This window comes from Sus scrofa, chromosome 4 (genome assembly GCF_000003025.6).
Source record: "Sus scrofa isolate TJ Tabasco breed Duroc chromosome 4, Sscrofa11.1, whole genome shotgun sequence".
In the NCBI taxonomy this organism is placed as follows: Eukaryota; Metazoa; Chordata; class Mammalia; order Artiodactyla; family Suidae; genus Sus; species Sus scrofa.
In genome coordinates, this window is record NC_010446.5 from 27,773,004 (window position 1) to 27,798,608 (window position 25,605).

At 38.0% G+C, this 25,605-nt stretch overlaps 1 protein-coding gene across 1 annotated transcript in view; it reads right to left on the reverse strand.

The window, feature by feature from the left end:
* Positions 4,359-25,605, reverse strand: part of LOC110260475 — a 107,263-nt gene continuing 86,016 nt past the window's right edge. Inside the window, exon 7 of the mRNA XM_021090800.1 lies at positions 4,359-4,481. Coding sequence (XP_020946459.1) covers positions 4,391-4,481 — 91 coding nt within the window. The 3' untranslated portion in view covers positions 4,359-4,390. The remainder of the gene's footprint in view (positions 4,482-25,605) is intronic.

Below are 25,605 nucleotides of genomic sequence, written 5' to 3' on the forward strand. Positions count from 1 at the left end.
TATAAAGTTCATTGTTATTCTCACATTAGAATGTCTCAATACAACAGTACCCTACAAGCTATTTGTAAGTAGATATCATATTTTCTACTTATTTTGTATGTCATAGTTAGATACGAGCTCATTTTATGTTTTAAAGCACATATTTCATCTAAACTGTAATAAAGCTCAGTGTTTGTCCTTAGTATGCAAAGCAGTTCCTATTGCCTAAGCCTTAAATCTCAGATACACAGTGATAAGGAGAAAAGGATGATAAATGGCCATGTAATAAGATGCCAAATAGGAAATCATCTGGCTTTCATATCCCTTGGTCTTGATTCAAACCCAAATGAGAAAGGAATGTACATATTTCCCTAACTCTCTTAGCAAAGAGGGGATGTAATTTCTTGTCCTCATAGACCTAGATGAAGAGAGAAGAAAAAAAATTTCCCAAATTGATACAAAAATGATGTTATGATGGAATGAGTCATCTTCCATAGCTGTAGGGTCCATAATATCACTACCCAGGAAGCAGCTTCATGAGCAACAGTGGTGTTTATGTAGGGCATTCATTTACAAGACTTTCACATGACTTAGTTTCATTCCCTTAACATTGTGCATCAGGTAATATTTGAGGAAACAAAATTCAGAATAATGAAGTAGCTTGATCAGAATTATACATAAATAGTAAGTGATATAGTAAAGACTTGAACTAAGATCCTCATAAGTTGAGGGTAGCTTCAATCTCATAGGCAAGAAACAATATCTAATTTTCAAAAATGATTCTAAACTGTATTAGGATTTTTATAATGTGCAACATTAACTTCAAGTAACACTTATACGTACTAGCTTAGAAAATTGTGCAAATCACTTTTCTTATCTATAATATGTAGATACCTACATATATATTAAATATCTAGCATGTTCCAGGCCCAAATCTAGGCATGAGAGAGAGGATGATAATAAAATTAAATTCATAATGTAGTTCATCCTACTATGGAGCTTAAAGTTTAGTAAAAGAGAAAGACACCATTCCAATGCAATATATGAGTTTAACAATGGCTGTACAGAGAGAGAGCAAATAAATTCATTCAGAAATAAAGAAGCCCTCACAGAAGATATATTTATGTTGAAATCAGAAGAATAAATAAAATCTAAATAAAACATAAAATCTATACTAAAACATAAAATGGGGAAGAAAGCATTCCCGACAAAGGGAACAGTGTGTGAAAATGCTTGGATATAAGAAAAAAAGAAATGATAAGTTCAGAGAATTTCAAGCCATTTATTGTAGTCAGGAAATGGAATTTATGTTTGAGGGGAAGGAAATGCTGAATGAATCTGAAAAGAATAGAAAGTGGCCATCTAGTTCCAAAGTGTGTATGTCACACTAAGGAATTTGGACTTGTTATGCAATGATGAGCCATTGCTTTTTAACTAAGAAAGAGACATAATCGGGTGTATAAGAGCACAATAATTCTGGTGGCAAGGTGGAGGTATGATAAGACTGAAAGTGCAAGAGTTCCTGTCGTAGCACAGTGGTTAACGAATCCGACTATGAGGAACCATGAGGTTGCGGGTTCGATCCCTGCCCTTGCTCAGTGGGTTAAGGATCCGGCATTGCCGTGAGCTGTGGTGTCGGCTACAGACACAGCTCAGATCCTGCGTTGCTGTTGCTCTGACATGGGCTGGTGGCTACAGGTCCGACTGGACCCCTAGCCTGGGAACCTCCATATGCCGCGGAAAGCGACTCTAGAAAAGGCAAAAAGACAAAAAAAAAAAAAAAAAAAAAAAAAGACTTGAAGTGCAAATAGGAGAATCATTAGCAGGATACAGCAAATTTCCAGCTGGTGCTGAAGAGGACTTGAGTTACCTTAATGTCAATGGATGGAAACAGTAGATTTAGAGACAGTTTGAACAGAAAGACGTATTTTATAAACTTCCTAGATGGCAGAGTCACTATCTCCTCTCCAGTATAACATCTTGTTCATTCTACAGTGATTATAATGTATTTGATAAGATGTCAATTTCTATTTCTAGAACTGTGATTTCTTCAAGGACAAGAAATATGTCTTAGTTTTCATGCTTCCACTGCAGCAAACATAGTATATCTAGAACAAACAAGAACTCAGCAAGTTGTTGATAATTGCTTACTGCTATGTTTAGGAAATCATAGAGGAATTGCAAATGTATAACGGTTAATTTTATGTATCTATTTGGTTAGACCATGGAAACTATTTATTGAATGGGATTCCAATCTAGTATCTCTGTAGAGGTATTTGGTAGGTGTGGTAAACATCTATGGTCACTTGACTTTAAGTAAAGGAGATTATCCCAACAATGAGGTAATAAGGTGGGCTCATTCAATCAGGTGAAAGATCATAAAGACCTTACAAGAAAAACTAATCCATGAGAAAGAAAAAATGCTGGCTTGAGGCTGCAGCATTAGGTCCTGTCCAAGAGTGTCCAGCCTACCCTAAAAATTCAGGCTTGCCGGTCCTCCTTGCATAATCAAATTCCTATTTATCCAATTTCATCTAAATAGATTTATATTATTTACAATTAAACCTTTTGGTTAAGGGTGGGTAGTTAGAAGAGAATGGAACCAGTGTTTGAAATTTGCTCAAATGCCACTTATCAAAATAAGGACAATGGGGGGGGGCAGGTCAGGTTGAAATAATAACTTCACCTCCAGACATGCTGAATTTCAGATATGTAGTAAATTCCAGCAGATACATAGAGGAGGCAGATGGAAATATGAGTCTTCAGATCATCAGAGAAATTATTATCGTCAAAATATATTATTCAACCAGAATAAATATATGTTCTAGCTGCCTAAAAATCACATGCATCACACATTCATAGTAAGGTTGAAATTTACACACCATAATTCATCTGTAGAAAAGAAAAATCTAGTTCTGGTTATTGTCTAAACACAACTTATCTTTTAACCAATTCCACTCAAAATGTAAAACTTGCCTTGCAAAATAACTCAGTATAAAACTTGCCTAGTGAAATAACTCAGCACCTTCCCATTTAAAGTAGTTTCTTAATGAGTAAACATCATCTCAAGTCAGAGTTGAAACTACCAGTCAGGGCTGTTTCTCTCTCCACTAACTTTTCTTTCCCTAAGTTTTCATAGGGCCAGGGCAATCAGACAGGGGAAGAGTGAGGGTTGCTTTTGTGTCCCACAAGCTGCCCTTTAGGTTCTCGCCAAGCTTCACTGAGATGTCCTCTTCCTGCCTGATTAAGAGATATACTCTATATGCTTTTGTGTGCATATAAGTGAACCAGATCTACTTGGGATAGATTTGAGCTAGATATATCTAGAATCGAATCTCAGGTAAGTCCCTTAAGAGCTGCAGGCCTTTGAGAAAATTGCTGAACTTGACTGATTTTACCCTCCTAATCTGAAAATCTAGCATTCTTTTCTACAACCTAGAGTAAAAAGCAAATTAGAAAGCAATTGTTCATATCATTATTCATAGAAAGAATTGTTTGTAGCCACACCCAGCGATAAATTCTTATGCATCAAACGGTGCTCCCCTTATCAAAATTCCAGATGATAATAAAACTTCTAAGAGTTATTTTCCCCAGTTGAGCCTCTATGCAAATACTAAGATTTAGGCACTATACTTTTAAAATTGTACTTGTTTTTGTATATCACTCCTGATATACAATGATGAAGAGAAGAAAAAACTATAAGAGAAAATTAGGTCTCCTAGTGTATAAAATTTTGTCCACAGTTGCATGGATCTATGCCAAAAGACTGTACTTTTAGAAAAAAAAACACTTTAGGGAGTTCCCACTGTGGCTCAGCTATAATGAACCCGACTAGTATCCATGAGGATGCAGGTTCCATCCCTGGACTCAATCAGTGAGTTAAGGATCCAGCGTGGTTGTGAGCTGTGGTGTAGGTCACAGACACATCTCAGATCCCTCAATGCTGTGGCGGTGGTATAGGCCAGCAGCTACAGCTTCAATTCCACCCCTAGATTGGGGACTTCCATATGCTCCAGGTGCAGCCCTAAAAAAACAAAAAACAAAAAACAAAAAACAAAAAAAGGAAGAAAGGAAAACAAACATTTTAGAATGAATGGAAGCAACAAGTAATCTAAGATGCCTCTCTCTTTAAAGAGCTTTGTCTGGCAGGAGCTGACTTCATTGGTGTATATTCTCTAAGTAAACCAAAGTCCAGTCATTTAGTAGCAATAACATGCTCTTTGCCTCATACCCCTTCCATAGATTAAGCAAGGCTTTTTATACCAGGAATCAGCAAGCCATGCAAGAGACATTTGTGACATGGATCATGAATTCACAACAGTGCATCCTCAAGGCAGCCCACCCCTGGCTCAGTGTTTCTCAGTGTTTCTCAGTGTTTACCTAAGTCCAGAACAGGGGTGTCTGCTGATCATCAGGTGAACATCTGTAGTTTCAAAACTTCTGCAAGTGAAAGCAAGGAAATGTCACAGAACCCAACAGCAGGTTTTCTCAGGGAAAGACTCCTGCAAATAAAAAAATTAAAAAAAAATTAGCAGAACTATGGTGGGTTAGCTGCTGCTATAATTGCTGATTTGGGGGAATATGCCATGCATCAGCAGCTGCAGCCGCCAAGACATTTTAAAATGACCTACTTTTCGCAATAAGAATGAGAATGGGACTGGCTCCTGGGCTTGAAAGAACAAAAACCCACTGTGAGACACAACCCAGTGTCTACTGTGTGAACAGCTAGCCTTGCCCTACATTTTCTTGTCTTCACCCCATTCATACTATTGAGATTAGAGCTTTCCTTCCCATGTGCAATTTGGAACTTCCCATCCAGGCTTCTTTAAGAGGGAGATCTTCCACAGTGACAAATGAACATTTATTTTCATATGTGAAAAGACCAAATATCTCCTACCATAAAAACAGTTCTGATTGCATTTTTTGTGTGTGTGATTATTTCTTTTCTTTTTTTTTTATTTTTTTCCCACTGTACAGCAAGGGGATCAAGTTATCCTTACATGTATACATTACAATTACATTTTTCCCCACCCTTGTTCTGTTGCAACATGAGTATCTAGACAAAGTTCTCAATGCTATTCAGCAGGATCTCCTTGTAAATCTATTCTAAGTTGTGTCTGATAAGCCCAAGCTCCCGATCCTTCCCACTCCCTCCCCCTCCCATCAGGCAGCCACAAGTCTCTTCTCCACATCCATGATTTTCTTGCATTTTTTAAATAATCTATTCTTGTTCTCTTATTTTCTTCTGCTCCACTGCATGTTTTGAGTTCCTTTTTCCCCCCTCATGAGCCATCACTATTATCAGTTTTTTCATGTGAATATAGCACTCTACCTGGCAGGTTGCAGCAAGCAAGGCAAAGAATATAAGGGCAGTCAGCTATCTGATTTAGGCAGGTATATTTAGGGTCCAATTTGCCCTTTCATTTGTTTTAGGTTGACTGCAGATGACAGCAATAAGAAATAAGAAAAACATTTTAAAATATTAAGCAAAAAAATATTGAGCAAAAAAACTTAAAATTAATAATACAGCCACTAAGCTATTTATTTCCAACTCCTATGGTTAATAATACAACTAAAATTCCACTTTTTGAATTGGCAAAAAAAACTGAAATTCTCTGAATTGAATGCAATGAAATATGCACACTCATACTCTGGGGAGTAAGAATTCTTACAAACTTTTAGGAGGCCCATTTAATATCATTATTATTTAGTCTTATTTTTAGTATATTAAGAGCCATAATGCACTCTGATCCTTTGCCTCAGTAATTCTACTTTTAAGAATTTATTCTAATAAGCATAGATGTGTACAAAAAATTTATCTATGTTATTTACAACCAGAAAAGATGTACCAAAAAAATCCCAAAATGGGATAACGGTTAAGCAAATTATGGTATATCCATATCAATCATGGTCCCTTTTTAAAAATCAAGAAAAAACAAGAAAATAATCATAATATACTTTATGAAAATATAGGGATAAAATGACATAAAATGCTTATTCCCCTCTTGGATAGAAACTCCTTTCTTGGAAAGCCATTTGGCAGGGCTTTGTAAAAAAATCACATTTATATGCATATGTACATACACATGTAGATGCACACAAAGGGGTAATGCAATGTAAAATTTATGTCCATACATATATATACACATATTATGTTCATATATATTTATACCTTTTAACTTAGTAAATCAATTTCTAGTCATCTATATGACAGAACTAATTCTAAGATCTTTATCATATAATAATTTAATAATACAAATATTAGAAAAGAAAGATTAATGCTTATGCAAACAATAATAGGAAGGAGCTACTAAGGGGGCAAGGAATAATGCAATAATATATGAAGTGTCTGTAATTTGGAGAAAAGACAGCTGAAAAGGTATTTATAGAATATAATCACAAGTAAGAAAAATATTCATGCAGAGGAAGCATGATGAGTTATAAATAACTCAAAACAAAAATGCTAATGTTAGGGTGAAACGATCTTGGGGTTTTTCTTTTTCCTATTCTTCTTACATTTATTGAGATTTTTCTAATAAGAATAAGAAAATAATTTAAAAAGCATGAGAAAGGCAAAGGGACATAAGTTTAACTGAAACACAAAGATAACTGAGAAATGCGAACCTAGGAGTGAGGAGAAAGCTCAGAAGGTAATTTCTCTGCTTCTGAGGGGAGCAATCGGATCTGAGGCTGTGTTGGGGAGGAATATACCCAGCAGAGGAAGATTCAGATGCCTCAAGAACTTGAGACTCTGAAAGAATATTAACTTGGCTTTGAAATTTGATAGTTTATCAGGGAAGAACATTTTGGGGATGGGCAGAGGAGAGGAAATTAACGTTACACTTTTAACACATGCCAATCGGAGTAACATGGTAGGTTTTAACTTGTACCCAATATTTACAGGGTCCACATTCTGCTAATAGCAGGAAAAAAGCTACCCTATATGCCATGTAGGAGGTGACAGGTGGTCTCACAAAACATCTGAGAGCCAAAAAAATAATAATAAAGCAAAAGACAATGTCAGGGTAGCCAAATTGGAAACTGTGAGCAGATGTAAGAAAAAATACCAATATTGTACCATGAAATATCTACTCCCAGATTATCAAAAGCTGAACCAAATCTGCTGATCCTTGGGACTATTGCTGTCATGCTTAATTAAAGGGAGCAAATGAAATCCTACTGCAGAGGTCTGGACCACTGACCTAGTCCTAGCCTAAAGGGAAGAACCTGAATACAGCATAAAAGAAGGTAAAGACGCAACCAGGAATTGCAATAAAACCCTTTACGCTAATCAAAATATTTGCTCTCCATTTATTAAGTTTTCACAATTAGCAAAGGCCTACCTCAGATAATAGGCATGATCACATCACAATAAAAGAGCATTAAAAAGTTTCATGTCGCAAAACAGAGCAAAGCAAATTATAAATCTACCCAGCTGAGTGGGGCCTTGGAAATGCTTCCTTAACTTGCTGCTTTACCGCAAAAAAACGCTAAGCATGAGTTCATTTAATCTTGAGATATATTTCAGACAGAGAACATATTATCAAGCCAAGATGACACAGAAGAAACCAGGAAGGTCTCTGGGAGTCCGTACACAGAGACTCTACCCCTAGGTAGATACAAATGTGAGTTTACACAATGACTGCTTTTAACATTAAGTACTAAAAAGAGGTGAACACACTGAGTTTGAGGTATAAGAGCCGAAGGAGGAAGAAGAGGATGTGACTGTGTCAGCTGACCGTCTTCCACTCCCTGTGGAAGCGCTAAATGTTCTTGATTTCCATACCAGCTTCAGTTGCCGCCCCCAGTGCCAACTGCAGAGGGTGTGAGAAATTCCTAGAGTTGTCCAAACAGATGCCCGTGATGATTGTGATCATGCTCCTGGGCTCAGGGGTCCCCAGCTGGGATGAGTCCAGCAGACCCTTGCAGAGGTCCCCGGCGTCAGAATCTGGCCTGGTCATCTTGGGCCTCACAAACCTCATAAACACAAAGATTGGCAGAGAAGGTACTGGTTCCCTCTCTTCAGCGCGTCCTCTAGAAAGGTGATGGCCACCAAAGCCCAGCGGTCTTTCCTCCTCAGGACATACAGTATGTCAACCACAATCTTGGGTATGAGGAGGAGAAACTTACCACTTGTGGCAAGCTGCTGGATGACTGGAAGGTGCTCATGGAGGGCCCGAGGGTTGGGGAACAGGCAAGGGGTCAAAGCTGACTGAATCTGGAGATGCCTGAAGGTCTTCTCTAGCTGCATCACTTCACGCTGAAGCCAGAGCTGAACTATGTCTTTGGAAAACCTGATCCTTGAAATTCTCTCTAGATACTGCTGAGATGGGTTATCTGGTCCTTTAAGCCTAGTGCTCACAAAGACCCCCAGGTTAGAGTCAAACCTCAGGAACCGTCCAGGGAGTGTCGTTGCAAAGTGGCCAAAGCTTCTGAGGAAACAGATGAGCAGGGCAGCTTTGTCCTGGAAGCTGAGTGGAAGTGGGTCCTGCTCCAGGCCCACCCTCTGTTGGGAAGCCTGCCATGGAATGTGCTGGCCCAGGGCAATGTCCTCAGGGAGCTGCTGCAGCTTGGGAAGGTCTGGACCCTTACAGCTCTGCAGCAGGTCACGAAGATGGTGGGATAGACCCAGGCCTGGTTCCTGAAGGTCTCCCACAGAGGGAAGCAGATTCAGCAGTACAGACAGTCTAAGTGGACTCTGGCGGCATGAAGTGAGGAGGCTGTGGTTGGTGTGCAGCCAGCCCAGGATCACCTTGATGGTAGGCAGCAGCCCCTCTGGAGAGAGGATCTGCAATTTCTTTTGAATGGTCTGGAGATTGTCACAGGACTAGCTGATAGAGGTATCCTGCCCCAAGCAGGAGCCAGCAGGAGGCTCTGTCTCAGGAAAGCTGCTCACACCATCGTCTGTGCCAGATGTATTACTGGAGGCAGGGCTCAGCTCACATGGAGGCAACAGAAAACTGTGACTTAAGACTGGTGTCAAGTGCAAGCCATGTTTCACTGGAAGCTTGTGATTCAATGAGGCTGACTGGTTAGCAGAACTTGTTGCTTTTAACAGATCTAGAAGAGGTTGCCATGTCTTCACCTTATCCTTGGGATGGAGAATGCTATCTTTGGATTTGGCCCCACTCTCCTACATTGCTTCCGGATTCAGAGAGCCGTTTTCCTCTTCATCAGTTGTGTCTGAATAAGAAGTTTCACTACTGGTTTCTGAGCCAACCTGTGAGCATAAGGACATATTTTCATCTTCATCTGTCTCATCCAAGTCACAGCAAGAATGAAAACTGGCTTCCGAGTTGTAACCCTCACTGGAAATATAAGATGACCTGTGGCTTTTCTGGGATTTGGGGGTGGGCCCAGGACAGGAGGCTAGAAGGTCTGGTTGGCCCTCCTCAGCTTCTATCTTCTGTTGGTCTTTCTTGTCATTGGGGGTGTCCACCTTTGGAGTCAGCTTCCCTTTCCGGAGCTCAGCCTGGATGCAGGTAGTCATGTGTTGAATTAAATGAGAGAAGAGAGTCAAGGTGAAGGTGACCGCTGGCCTGTGCTGCTTCAAGCCTGTTGTCTTCAGGCTGTGCACACTCATGAGGCAAAGAACCACCATGTGGAAGATGAGGAGGTCTGGCAGGAGCAGATAGCTTCTTGGGCGCTTCCTCTCTCTGGAGGCTTGGCTCAGGTCAGATGGGCACAGCCAATAGGAAAGATAGAGATGGAAGTCTTCCAGGACCAGCTGGCACAGGGCCATGAGCCTGGTTGCTTTGAATTTCCTCTGAGGCTGCAAGAGGCTCTGAAGGTAGAGAAAGCTAACCAGCAGCCTTTTGTTATCCCACATTGCCTTTGGCTGGGAGACAGCTTCTTTCTCAGGTACCTTTTCAGCTTACTGTACCTTTTCCCTGCATGATCATAGAGTCGTTTGATGTTCCAAGATGCCCCTTTAAAAGGCACTTTTGAGTGGAGGCAGTGCTGGTAGAGTATGTGGCTTCAATGTCATAGTACTTACTCCCTATGAGAGCACCCAGCTGGTTGAAGGGCATGCCCATGTGCGGGCCACTGACAGGACTCGGTAATAACACTTTTCCTCCAAGTCCTTAGTGGCCAAGGCTAGGAATTCATTCTGATAGCGGAATAAGTCTCCCAGGTACAGCAGGCAGCAGCGGCAGGCCATTCACGCCCAGGCCACCTCTTCCTCTGACGTGGGACCTGCTTTCTTGCAGCCAATCAAGTGGATGGCACTGTGAGGCCAATTGATGTAGCTCCCTGACCTCAGCTCATAATGCTCCTGAAGGAACAGAAAGAGATGTTTGTAGAACTTGAGGCTACCCTTCAGATGGGCCTGCAAGGGGCCTTCCCACTGTGTGAAGGTGTCCATGTGTTTTCTGTTGGTCTTCAGCAGCAGCATAGCAACATCAGAGTACATTTTCCTCCATAATAGCTCTTCTGCTTTCCTCCCATAGTCCACTGGGTGCAGGAACATAAGTTTAATGCAGACTTGCTGAACCACGTCCCTGAGGGCCAAGACATGAGGCTTGAAGACCTCTTTGTGGGCATTTCCTTTTTCAAGGAAAAGGTCAAGATGCTGAACTGCCAAGCAAACATCCTGGTAGAGGAGCCTGGCCTTCAGGGTTTCTGCTTGGCTTCTCTCCATAGGGCTGTTCTCTTTTCTCATGATGCTTATGTGTGTCTTCTGAGAAAAGACAGAAACTACCTATTAGTATTCACCCAAAGAGATCAAAAATAATAAGAACAGTAATCACCAGAACAACACAGTGGGTATGAACTTCTACATGAAGCAGCCAATTCCTGCTCACAGTTCAGATCTCTGTTCAAACACCACTTTGTCCAGGAAACCAAATTTAACTCCCCAAGTTAGATTAGACACCTCCCCTTCACAGTGAGCTGGCCTTCTTTGGGGCTCTGGGACACAAGCAGTTGTGAATTTTTCTTGGCTATATTTCTCCTACCACAGCACATTATACTTACCTATCATTCTTTCTTTCAAAATGGATCACAGAGTTCTCTGAGGGAAAGGTTGCAGTCAACTCACCATTTAGTTCCTAGTACCTAAAAATATCTAGTTCAAGGGGATGCTCAGTAAAGAACAGTAAATGGATGAAAGTTATTATTCAAAAGGTCAGCTCCTTAATTATCATTTTCAACCCAATGATTACCACGTATAAAAGCACTCCATTACACTATTTAAAATATATGTCTAAGAGTGAAATAAAATTTAAGGTAATCTCCATAACTGCAATAAGAAAAACTCCCAAATCAAAATTTAAGTTTAATCAAGGTTGTAGATTTTTTGGTAAATTCAACCTAGGTTCTGTGTAGTTAAAAATATTTGTAGTATAAATATACTTTAAAATACTTGATATTTAAATTAGAGGTCCATTCTAAACATATCTCTAATAAAGGAAAGGAAAGGAGAAAATTACAATTGAAAAATAGTCTATGATCAATAAATTACTTATACATGTCTACCTGTATGATAGAAAGTCATTATGTTCATTAAATATAATTAAATCTTATAAATCATAATTTTAAAATATTATTAGAAAATAACTTGGAGAAGATGGAATATGAAGCAATATATAAATGGGAAAATTACATTTTCAACAACTAAAATATAATGTGGAAACATTAAAAGAAGTTAGTGTGATAGTTTTTCCCCAAAAGTCCTTTAATACTGTCATTACCAATCATTCTAATATAACTTCTTAGTTGCTACAATTTATGAATCTGCATTTTTTAATGACCAGCATTTAAAAAGAGGAAAAATAGTAACTAAGCATATACTATAAACCTTTGATTCAGCAATAGATTAAGTCGCGTTAAAATATCAAGTACATAAGTCTCACTGAATACATAGATTATCCATAGCATTAGAATACCATATGAAAGTATCTATGATCTGTTTCTAGGATGTGAAAAGTTGAAAGAGGGACGGGAACAGAGTAAGAGAAGGGATATGGGCAGGAGAGCAAGAAAGTAACCAGAACACAGAAGTTGAACAGTGGATTGAGCAGGGCCAAAGCTTTCAAAATCCCCAGAGCAAAATCCATCAACCAGCATGAGACCTTTCCTGGAATGGATGAATAGTTAGCCTGGCCTTTCTCAGTCCTAATACAGCTGACCAAAGGGAGAGAAAGAATCTATTGAAAAAACAGCTGCAGAAGAGAGATCTGGGTTTGAGTCAAAGCCACACACACACACACACACACACACACTTTTTCTTTTTCTTCTATAGGAAATCTCACTCCCTATCAAGCCTAAGAGTCAGAAGCCATACAGTCCAAGGTAACAAGAGAAAAAAGACTAAGCCGACCAATTTATTAGACTATTGTGACACACACAGATTCAATCTGAAAGCCAGATAGGAACAGGAATGGACTGAAGTCATTTTCACTGGCCCCTTCTTTCCCTGAACCTCTAACCACATCTATTGACTTCAGATGGCAATGTCCTCTTACAGCCCTTCCTGGATGGCTGTGGAAACCTATTTGCCAAAAGTACAGGTCTCCAGTCACTTAGGTTTGGACAAGGCTCACAAATAGGCTTAGAGACATCTCCCAACACCCCCCCCCCAAGTTTGCCATCCCTGATACAAGAACAGGCATAAATCTATGAAGTGAAAACGGAACAATTTTCTCACAAACATTTCCAGACTGAATGATTCTTAGGAATGGCCCATTCTCTCTGAATGAACACAAAGGTGAACTGGCTCCTGACTGCGCTTCACTCCAACACTAATGACTAGGCCCATGTCATCACTTGCTTCCTGGACCTCTTTCTTCCTTGGAGGACATTTGGATAAATTTCCCAGCAGGATTCCTGATATGAGGCAACTTAGCACAGCTCTATCCAATGAAGCCCATGACCAACCACAATTCCTCAAACTCGATGTTTCCTGGACTAATACTCCTGAAGTCCAAAGCTTATCATGAGGAAACAACATTAAATGACCTCCTTGAGATGAATCCAAAGGAGATTCTCCTCTGAACACTACATCTGAACTCTTCCACCTCTAGAGCTTACTCCTGCTCAGCCTGCTGTTTCCCAGGCTCGAATCCCATGTGAGAGGCTCTCAGGGCTCCTGGAATCTATTACTCTGTTGACATCCCTAAATTAACTCTGTATACTTGGCATCAGCTGGGTACACCTTGGCCAAGAGGGCTGACTTCAGATGGGTAACTCAGGACCAGATATAACCCTGATAGAACTGGAAACTCCTCAGTCCTAAGGCATATAGGAAACTTGATCGGGTGGAATGTACCTCTGTGACACAGGAGATATACATACCTTGCATGAAAGGATGATTAAAAGAGGTCTTCCTCAATAAAAACAGAACCACAGTTTCCATGTCTTTACTCAGTCCAATATAGTCATAAAAACTGATTCTCTAGAGCGTTGTATAATCATGGTACTCAGGAAATCCTCAGGAAAAGAATTCCTGAGCAAACAGACAATATAAGCATTTATTGTCTTTACCTTGGTCATCCCTTGCATAGCCTGGAGTAAGAGACTTCACTTCCTAAAGAAAAAGGGTGACTCACAGCCTTTATGGAATTATATCAGCTCAGTTTACCAGCTTCGGGACAAATTTAGTGTTCTTTATCAAAATTCTACCCCAAACAGTTAAGTAAACTGCTTGGGATCCTCATTTAACTTCAAAATACCACAAAGAAAACACCCCATAAGAGCTAATCCACTGACAGAAAACTTAGATGCAATGCAAAGACTCTCACAAAAAAACAAGCTACTAAAATTTACTCAAGGAAAAAAATGAAAATCTGGGTAGGTCTATAACAAGCATGGATACTGAATTGATAATTTTAAAACTTCCCAAAATGTATAGCCCAGGCTCAAATAACTTCACTGATTAATTCTATGAAACTTTTAAAAAGAATAAATACCAATCCTTCACAAGCTCTCCTAAAAAAAGAACAAACAACAACAAAAAAAAAAAAAATGGAAGAGGAGAAAATACTTCCGAACTTTCTGAACTCATTCTATGAGGTCACTATTATCCTGATACAAAAACCAGACAAAGACATTACAAGAAAACTACAGATCAATATTTCTTATAAATTTAGATGTAAAACTCCTCAACAAAATACTAGCAACTGAATCTAAAATGTATAAAATTATTAACCACGAGTAGGTGGGGTTTATCCCAGAAAAGCAAAGTTGTTTTAACATCTGAAAATCAATTAATGTAATACATCATATCAACATAATACAGGAAAAGAAAATGCACTATCTCATGAATGCAGAAAAAATATGTGACAAAATCCAACACTCTTTCATGATAAAAATGCTCAACAAAAAAGGAGTAAAAGGAAACTTCCTCAGTCTTATAAAGAGCAAATCCCCACAGCTAACATCATACTTAACAGTGAAAAGACTGGATGCTTTCTCTCTAAGAGCAGGGATAATACAAGGTCCACTTTTGCCACTTCTGTTCAACACTGTACTGGAGGTTCTAGCCAGGGCAATTGGGAAAGAAAAATAAAAGCCATCCAGATTGAAAAGGAAAGGTTAAATCTATTTCTATTTGTAGATGACATGTTCATATACGCAGGAGACCCTAGGAGACCCACAAAAATTATTGAATAAATGAAATCAGCAAAGTTTGTGGATACAAGATCAATATACAAAAATCAACTGCTACACTCATTGTAATAAATGACTAATACCAAGTATATTATTTTTTATACTTTTATACTTTTTTTTTTTTGGCTGTGGTGTGCAGCAGCTTGATGTGGGATCTCGGTTTCCAGACCAGGGTTTGAACCAGTGGTGAAAGCACCATGTCCTAGCCACTAGACCATCAGAGAACTCCCAAAAATATTATTTTTGAGTCTATGAATTAGAAAGGAAAAAGACAATTTAATCAGGTAATTCAAAAATAAGGACACTCAAACCTTTGAAAAGAGGCTCAAAGTCATTAATAATCAGAGATTTGCAAATTAATATCACAGTGAAGCACAGAGCATATCCTCCAGATGAGCAAAAACTTAAAAGTCCAACAATACCAAGTATTTGCAAGGATATGGGAATAAGAACTTTCATACATGGCTGATAGCATGATTTTGAAAATAGTTTGGCCTGATGTAATTAGTATAGTTGAATATTCATATACCTTAAAATCTAGCATCTCTATTTTCAGATTTAAATGGTGAGAAATCTCTTGTACCTGTGCACCAGTTGACACATAAAAAGAATTTCTAGAATAAAGAATATCTATTGTCTTTAATAGATAAAAAAAGCAAAAACTGGAAACAATCTAATTGTTTATAAATAGTAAGTTGAATAAATTATAATACATACAGCAGTACGTGTTATTACCATACAGCAGTAAAAATAAATGAAACATGCTGCATATATCTATGTGGATGTATTATACACAGTGTTGAACAAAAGTAGTAAACCATAGAAAAGTATATAAAATATGATAGTATTTATACTAAGGCCTAAAAGAGGCAAAACTAAGCAATATATTGCCTAGGGATATATACTGAGATAGTAAAAAACATAAAAGTATAAGAGTGATTATCACAAAAGCTAAGGTTGTGTTTTGGACTGGGCAGGTGTTGGGAAAAGGGCTAAATCACACATTGATTAGAGGTGTACACATTGGGGGTAGGATGTTTCTAGTACTAATAATGTCTATTTCTTCGTCCGGACTATGTGGCGATATACATATAAAACATTTTATACTCGTATATAAATTTCATAATTAAAAAAATTTTAAATACAATTCGCCATATAAAAGAGACAAACCGCTGTGTATACCACAGATTTGTATTATTATATATCTAGGGAATTGCTAGATTGAACCTTGTGGCTAACTTGAATAATAAATGTCATTAAACATTAACCGATTTTGTTTTCTATTAAATAGAGAGATTGATTGGATCTAATCTAGATGTTCAAAATGATGAAAACAATTTTCTGTGTTGAGTAGAAACTAGCAAAACAAAAATAAATGAAGAAAAAAAAAGAGTAGAACCAACTCTCAAATAATCCATCAAAATACAAATGACTCTCAGGTAGTTGAGATAAATTAGGAGTAGTCAGTCACTTGTACAATTCGGAGGGTATGATGTGTAAGATCCCTCTTAGTCTAAGTCTGTTATGCTTTACAAATAATTAGACCACAAATCTTCTAGGCACATAACACTGCCTAGTGCTAGTTGCAGTGTCTTGACAAATTCTTGTTTTTATTTTATTTTCTCCAAATATGGGCCATGAAATTCAAGCTGTGATTAAAGATTGGCCCTCAGGTGTGAACGACAACATTTTTGTCTATTGAAAGGAATGTGGCTTTATGAGATAGCCCTTATAAAAGAGCTTAATGATTACCAATTTTACATCTCATTCTTGGAAGTAAGGTGCTATTTCTGAGCGACTATGTTCTGGAAGATTGTTGGAAATAATATGGACCTATAGGTATATCACAGGCAAATCTGACATGATAATAAACTTTGGGGGAAATCTCTAAGGTAGATATTTATAAGGCAAAATATCTCAAGATTGTAAGAATGTAAAGTGGTTCCACTGTGTCCACGAGCCGCTGCTTTCTGCTCCAAGACCCTTATTTTTAGAACCTAGAGAAATTGCAAAATATCCAGGAAAGTGTTAGAGATGATTAGGGATACAGACATCATCATCTTAAAGTTTAAGGAAAAAAACAAACCTGCATCATTTAAGCACATTTATCCTAAAGAAGAGAGAAGAGAACACTAAGAGGAAACTATGTAGATGTCTTCAAATATTCAGAGGACTATGATAAGGAGAAATACACCATTTTCTGTATGGAACAAAAGGAAGTCCATGTATCTTTAAGCGAGTGTTAAATGGACAGATTTCAACTCAAGAAAAAATAAAAGAATTTTAATTACAGCTATCCAAAAATAAATGGGTTGTCTGATGAGGTAGAAATCTTCTAGCCACTGAAGGGGTTTAATCAAAAACTGATAGACCATCAGGAATCCTTGTAGATGAGTCTTGCTTTTGTGTGGTAGATTGACTTAAATGACTGCTAACATCCTTTTTTAAAATCAAAGATTCCCAAGTTTCCTCCCATGATGATTCATTAACCTATTTTCAGATGTTGCTTACCAAAATGTATGGGTTTATATAAAAACCAAAGTCGTGTTATCTGAACATTCGTTTTGGCCAAATGAGTTAGAAAATAAGTGCTTTTCCTTCATTTGATTATTTTGATTGCACTCAATGGTGTAATCATCATTACCAAATTTGGACAGGGTTAATGTGGAACACAACCTATGCCTTTTAAATAAGAGCTGCCGTAGTTTAAAAATAGTCCAGATGAACAAAAGAAATTGTAATTTCAATTCCAAAGAGAACTGACACTATCAAGTACCAGTGTGTTGATGGAAGAGTGTCTACAATCATTGTCTAAAGGCAAACACCTCAGTCAAAGAGAACTGCAAGGACAGACTTCTTCTCTTTTTACAGGATAAAGTCTGAACTTTTCTGTCAGTGGCAAGGTTAAAGCAGTACACCACCCACTCAGAAAATGAATCAGACACAAAGAGGCAGAGTCTCCCAGAACTTAAAGCACTTCTGAAAACTGCCTTAACTCTTTCACAATACAGGGAAATAACAACAAAAAAAGGAAAATATCCAAAAATATATTCATACAAAGTTAATACAATCAATGCAATTAATCATGTTGGGAAAATGGTATGCGTTCCAAACATCCAACATCAGGGTGTAACTAATAAATTATAGTTTATCCAAGTAATATTACGATATTACAGTATTCTGAAATCTTTACATTCATTATGTATCTTAACTATAAATCTTAAAATAGCAATGACCAGTACCAAGTAGACAATAAAACACTGCAAAACTATAGTGTGCAATGTTTAAAAAATACAAAAAAAAAAATATTTGGAGGCCAGACAAGATGGCAAACTACTGTGAGATGCTGGCTCTGCCCCTGTGCTTGACCCTAAAGACAGCTGCACAAACAAGAGGGAGATAGGTGGCTCTCAGAATATAAATCTGTGTAGATGACATGATCTTATATAGTAAGCCCCAAAGAACCTAAAAAAAAAACTATTAAACTGGAGTTCCTTTGTGGCCTAGTGGTTAAGGACCCAGTATTGTCGCTGCTGTGGCTTGGGTCACTGCTATGGTATGTGTTTGATCCCTTGGCCCAGGCACTTCTGCATGCCGTGAGTGTGGCCAAAAAAAAAACCACCAAAACAAACAGAAAAACCAATAAGTGAATTCAAATTCAGTAAAGTTCAGGATACAAAAATTGATATTCAAAAATCAATTGTGTTTCTATATACTAACAATAAACTATCCAAAAAGACATTAAGGAAACAATCCCATTTACAATAGCAAGAAAATAAAATACTTAGAAATAAATTTAACCAAGGAGATGAAAAATTTGTGCACTGAAAACTATAAAACATTGATGAAAGAAATCAAAGAAACAAAAAAATGGAAAAACAGCCCATGTTCATGGCTTGGAAATTTTAATATAGTCAAAATGTCCACTCTATCGAAAGTAATCTATAGATTCAATACAACCCCCATCAAGATTCCAATGGAATTTTTTATAGAAATAGAAAAAAACAATCCTGGTGTTCCCTGGTGGCCTAGAAGTTAAGGATTCAGCATTGTTACTGCTGTGGCTCAGGTTTGATCACTGCCTGGGAACTTCCACATGTTGCAGGTGTGACAAAAAAAAAGTCCAGAAAAAAATTCCTAAATTCAAATGGAACCACAAAAGGCTCCAAGTAGCTAAAGTAACCTTACGCAAGACAAAATAAAAATTCATCACATCTCCTGACTTTAATCTATACTACAAAACTATACTAATCAAAATTATGTCACTGACATTAAAAAAATGCATATGAACCAATGGAACAGAAAAGAGATTCCATAAACCTGCACATATACAGTCCCTTAATTTTTGACAAAGACACAAAGAATATACAATGTACAAAGGATACCTGAACCCATAGAACTCCTAGAAGAAATTATAGGAACTAAGCTCCATGACACTGGTCTTGGATATGAATTCCTGGATTTGACACCAAAAGCACAGGCAACAAAAGCAAAAATGAACAAGTGGGACGGGACTACATCAAACTAAAAAACTCCTCTCCGCAGAAGAAACAATCAATAAAATGAAAGGGCAACCTACGGAAGGGGAGAATGCAATTAAAAAATCAATATTTGATGATGGGTTAATATCCAAAGTTTGTAAAGAACTCCTACAACTCAATATAAAAAAAAAACCAATAACCCAATTTAAAAGTGTGCAAAAGATTCTAAAAAGACATTTTTTCCAAAGACATACAAATGGCCAACAAGTATGTGATGAGTAGCATCAACCGGTAACTTCTTAGAAATGTAATGTGAATATTCTTCTCAACGCAAACTTACTGTATCAGAAAGTCTGGGGAACGGGGGCCCAACATTCTACATTTTAAAAGACACGCCTGATGATTCTGGTGCATGCCGAAGTTATACAACCACTGGTCTAGGTGATTTTATCCACAACAAGCAACTCTTAGAAAAGAACCATGCCCTGGGGAAGAGATGGAGTGGGTCACTCAGATGTCAGGACAAGTCACGTGTGGAGGAGGAAGAGATGTAAAGAGGGTGTGGTCTAGCCCAGGAGGTAACATCAGAGGCTCTCCATCTAACATATTGCCTCAGAACCTGCTCCGTAAATTAGGCAAGAATAGCTCAAGATCTACTGAAGGAAAACAACAAAGATTCCATAGTACAAGCCAAACGAATGGACTGGCTAAAAAAAGAATTTTAATAAAAAACTTTTAAATAAAATATTTATCTTCAAAGAAACAAAGGAGAGTGCTGCAAACAGGCACCAGGAACAGAATCATAAGGAGCCACAATCTGGAGATTCTGAGTATGAAAAATATAATTGTTGAGATAAAAAACTCAAAAAGGGAGTTGAAAAGTAGAAAGGATTGCACCATGAAAAAAGCACCTTAAAAATACAGGGTTGGGGAGGTAGTCGCTTGTGGAGCAGCGGGTTAAGGATCTGGCATTGTCACTACAGCAGCTTGGGTCACTGCTGTGGTGCAGGTTCAATTCCTGGCTCAGGAACTTCCACATGCTCTGGACATGACCAAAAAAAAAAAAAAAAAAAAAAAAAATACAAGGTGGGGTGAATGAGATCTGAATGATACATGCTATATGAAATGAGTACAGATAAACAAAAGAGCACTATGCATCTTTCCAAATGTGTGTATATATGCATCTTGGTGAACATGGATTAAAGAATAGAATGACTAAGGGCATGTGAAATTGGAGTAGGGATGAAAATTAAGAAAAATGAATAAATAAAATAAATAAAATAAAATAAAATAAAATAAAATAAAATGAGAAAAGCCTTGTACAGACCACTCATGTTCTGTGCTATGACAAAGCATGACAAACTCTGCCTCTGCCTCTGCCTCTGTGGGTCAAAATTAAGATCTTTTTAAAAGACTCCTATTTTTAAAAACTATCAGGAAATACATAAAATAATAATGTAGTATAGGATAAATTTATGGGCATGTTTTTCCATTGTTTTAAAACACTATAATTTTTTTCTTTTTATTATAATATCAAAGTCAAAAATGAATGCTTTCCTTCAGGAAGTAATTTATATGCTGAGATAATCTGACTTTAATCAATTTATACATTTACAATATTGGATTGATTTTTTTTTTGCAGTTATGAATCACATGAAAAACAGTACCTTCAACAATGCATTCCCATTTTTAAGACATTAATCCTCAAGATAACAATACAGACTTCCAGTCTGTAAATGTCATCAAAAAAAAAAAGAAAATTTGTCTTCATTTAAATTATCTAAGCTTCTGAAACATGAGTCAGTTGCTTTGTTTTATTCTTCAAAAACTCCTTTTCTAGTGTTCAACCAGGTTAATGATGAACAACCTTTATATTGTAAGATCAAATTGCCTGACATTTCTCTCTAGATATATATGAAAATTAGAACTGTTCTCATTTGCATACTTGACAGCACATTATTTTTGAATATTGTATTTGAATTTTGTGTGATTGTGCCAATATATTTTTAATTGAGATGAAATTCACATAATACAAAATTGGCCATTTAAAAGTGTAAACTTGGTAGCCTTTCGTATATTCACAATGGTGTGAAACGATCACCTCTACCTAGTTTCAAAATATTTTCACCAGCTCTGGGACTTCCGGATTAAGATGGCGGAATAGAAGGACTGGAGCTCAACTTCTCTCCTAAAAACAACAAAATTCACAACTAAAGGCTGAGCAATCTCCACCCAAATGGACCGGAAACCTTAAAAAAGATATCCTACTGCAGAAGAAAAAGAGGAGGACACATCAAGAAGTAGGAGGGGCGATTTCGTAATATAAACAACCCCATACCTCCCAAGTGGGAACTCCACAGACTGAAAACTAATTGGTTCACAGAAAGAGACTCACCTACAGGAGTGAGAGTTCTGAGCCCCACATCAAACCCTCACATGCGGGGATCTGGCATTGGGAGAAAGAGCCCCTGGAGCATCTGGCATTGAAGGCCAGTGGGGCTTGTGTGCAGGAGCTCTACAGGACTGGGGGAAATGGAGACGCCATTCTTAAAAGGCGCACATGAACTTTCCCGTGCACTGGGTCCCAGGGCAGAGCGAGGTCTCCATAGGAATCTGTGTCAAACCTGACTGCAGTTCTTGGAGGACATCCTGGGAAACCATGGGTGAATGTGACATCCTGGGAAACCACGGGTGAATGGGGCTTGTTGTGAGGGAGGGAAATTGAAGGCAAAGCTCTCCAGAATATTCAGCAGCAGTGCCTTTCTCTGGAGGTGGCCATTTTGGGAAAATCTGGCCCCACCCCGTCAGACAGCCTGAGAAGCCCCAGGGCAAACAACAATCCAGGTGAGATCACAGCCCCAAACCCCCTCCATAAACAGCCTGCCTAAAGACCCCTTAGGCACACAGCTGCCTCTAATCCCATCCAGAGACTAAGCCCCACCCACCAGAGGGATAAGATTCAGCCCCACCTACCAGTGGGCAGGCATCAGTCCCTCCCATCAGGAAACCTACAGCAAGCCCCATTCTGACTTCAGCCACAAGGGGAGCAGACACCAGAAGTAAGAGAGGCTACAACTCTGCTATCTGTAAAAAGGTCACCACACCAAAAGCCTATAAAAATGAAAAGACAGAGAACTATAACTCAGATGAGGGAAAAAGGAAAAACCTCAGAAAATCAGCTAAGTGATGAGGAGATTCTTAGCCCCCAGGAAAAAGACTTTAGACTGTTGATGCTGAAGATGATGCAAGACATTGGAAATAAACTGGAGGCAAAGATGGATAATTTATAGGAAACACTGAGCAAAGAGATACAAGACATAAAACTTACACAAGAAGAGATACAAAATACAATAACGGAAATAAAAAATTCACTAGAAGCAGCTAACAGCAGAATACAGGAGGCAGAAGAACAAATAAACAAGGAGGAGGACAGATTAGTGAAAATTATGGATGCAGAACAGAAAAGAGAAAAAAGATTGAAAACAAATGAAGAGAGTCTCAGAGAACTCTGGGACAACGTTAAACGCACCAACATCTGTATTATGGGGTGCCAGAAGGAGAAAAGAGAGAGAAGGGGACAGAAAAAATATTCCAAGAGATAATAGCCGAAAACTTCCCTAACATGGAAAAGGAATCACTCACTCAAATCCAGGAAGCACAACGAGTACCATATAAAATAAGGAGGAACAACCTGAGACACATAGTAATCAAACTGACCAAAATTAAAGACAAAGAGAAAATCTTGAAATCAGCAAGGGAAAAGAAACAAATAACATACAAGGGAACCCCGATAATGTTATCGGCAGATTTTTCAGCAGAAACTCTGCAGGCCAGAAGGGAGTGGCATGATATACTTCATGTGATGAAAGGACAAAACCTCCAACCAAGATTACTCTACCCAGCAAGGCTCTCATTCAGATTTGAAGGAGAAATCAAAACCTCCACAGATAAGCAAAAGCTGAGAGAATTCAGCAACACTAAACCAGCCTTACAACAAATACTAGAGGAACTTCTCTAGGCAGAAAAGAAAAGACAGCAACAGGAAACAAAAATTCCGCAAATGACAAGGCTCACCAGTAAAGGTATATATACAGCAAATATACGAAATCATCCATGCACAATTATACCACCAAAATCAGAAATCATGAGAAGAGGTGGGTACAAATGCAGGACACTGGAGATGAACTTGCAATTAAGAGAACAACAACTTAAAACAATCTCATATACATATAGACTCATATCAAAACTTCAGAATAACTGCAAACCAAAAATCTACAAGTGATACACAAATAAGGAATCTCTGGAGAAGAAATACATCTCATAGTAAATAAGTGCATAATCCACCATGAAGGGGGTCTTTTGACATCATTCTTGGAATGCTGAAGTCTCCTTAGATCTGATTCTGATTTCCTCTCCATCAAAGAATTTATGATAATTATAATTAAATAATGCAACTGTACAATTAAATAATACAGTTCTACAATTGTATTATTAATAACCATTTCTCTCCATGGTACAGTGTAAGGTCTATAATGTCTTATTTATCACATCACCTAGAATGGTGTAATGCCTATATTGAAGAATCAATAAGATGTTACAAATTGTGAGGACATATTTATATAGTTACACTGTTTTTTAACCAATTTATGCATTTTATATTTTACTTATTTTCAGAGGGTGTATTGTTTTTCTTATTCTTACCAGTTAAGTTATTCTTTTTGTTATGCTGTATAAAATATTTAATGGTATATAAGGCTTTCTTTATAAATTTTAGTTGCATAATATACACACTTTTAATATAATGCTAATATTTAAAGAAAAATTGAAATGAAATAGATAATACTAAATAGTAAAGATGAAAGCCATACAAAGTGGGATAAAGTATAGAATAAATTTCCTATTTGTCTCAGCATATTTTCCATTCCACTTCTCCAGAGGGAGTCACTTAATCTGTTTCTTAAGACCCATGATATAATAATCTGTGTGAATGTAATTGTGTTTAAATATATGTATTTTATTCTGTAAAAATTTAAAATAAAATAATACCCTTTCGAAATACTTTCACCAGCTCTGAAGGAGACCCTGTACCCATTTAAAGAGTCACTTTCTAGTCCCGCTCCTCCTCTACCTCTGGCAACCACTAATCTGTTCTCTCTCTGCATTTACCTGTTCTGGATATTTGGTATAAATGGAATCATATGGTATGTTTGTGTTGCTTTACATATCATTTCCGAAGGAAACCACTTTAATTGCTTGAGTCATTAAAATCTCTGACTGGGACAACCCTAAAGATTTAATCCATATTGGTTTTCAAATACCTAATATTTTCATATCTATAAATGCCAAACGCAATGGAATATTGAGAAACTAAACAATGGAATGAACACAAATAATATACATATGCCTAAGGCCAGCCTCTTCTTCCCACACCCTAATGCTGGAGTGCCTCTGGGTTCATGCCTCAGTCTCTTCTCTGTCTGCACTCACTCTAGGCCCATGTATACTTCTACACACTGATGACACCCAAATTTATGTCTTTAACCCCACCTCTCTAAACTCCAGACCCAGATAAATCTGCCTTCTCAGTTTCTCCACTCGGATGTGTACTAGGGATCTATGAACTCTTGCTCTTCCCTGTAAGCCTATGATTCTCTACTATACTTTCTCCATCTCATCAGATGGAAGCTCTGCCAAACTTCTCAGACCAAAATCCTTGGAGTCATCCTTGACTTCTTTTCTTTTTATGACACCTTACAACCAACCACCTATCATCAGCATATTTATTCCTGAAACCTTGGAAATATATCCTCAACCATTCCCATCATCACTGCTGTACTACCCATAGTCCAAGCCACCTTATCTTTTGCCTGGATTACTGCACCAGATGAGTCTCTCTGATAACATTCCTGCCCCCACCACAAACACACATCCATTCAATCCCCCCCCACAGCAACCAAAATATGAACCAGATTATTCCATTTCCCATGACGCATTTATTTTTAAAATTCAAATCTTCTCCATGGCCTATAAAACACTACATTAGATTGCCTCCCAAACCCATGATCACCATCCTCTCAACCATTCTAATTGCCTTATTTTTTTTTTCAAACACTCAGAGATTCACTTCAGGAGCTATGCTTATACTCTTCCCACTATTTATAACATTCTTTCCATGACTCCCAGGAAGGCCCTTCGACACTCTCCTCTTCAGCCCTGTCTTTTGAAATTCATTCTAAAATTTCACCTACCTTTACTATATACATCCCTACTTGTGTTAAACACTGTTTATATTAGTTGTCTATTGCTACAAATTATACCCATACTCAGTGGCTTAAAACAACAAACATGAATTGTCTCACAGTTTCTGTTGGTCAGGAGCCCAGGTATGGTTGAGACAGGTCCTCTGTTTCAGGGCCTCTCACAAGGCTGCAGTCAAGCTTCAACTGTGGAATAATCCATTTCCAAACTCACTCAGTGCCTGTTGGCAGAATTCAGTTCCTCAAGGGCTGTTGGACTGAGGGCTTTAGTTATTTGC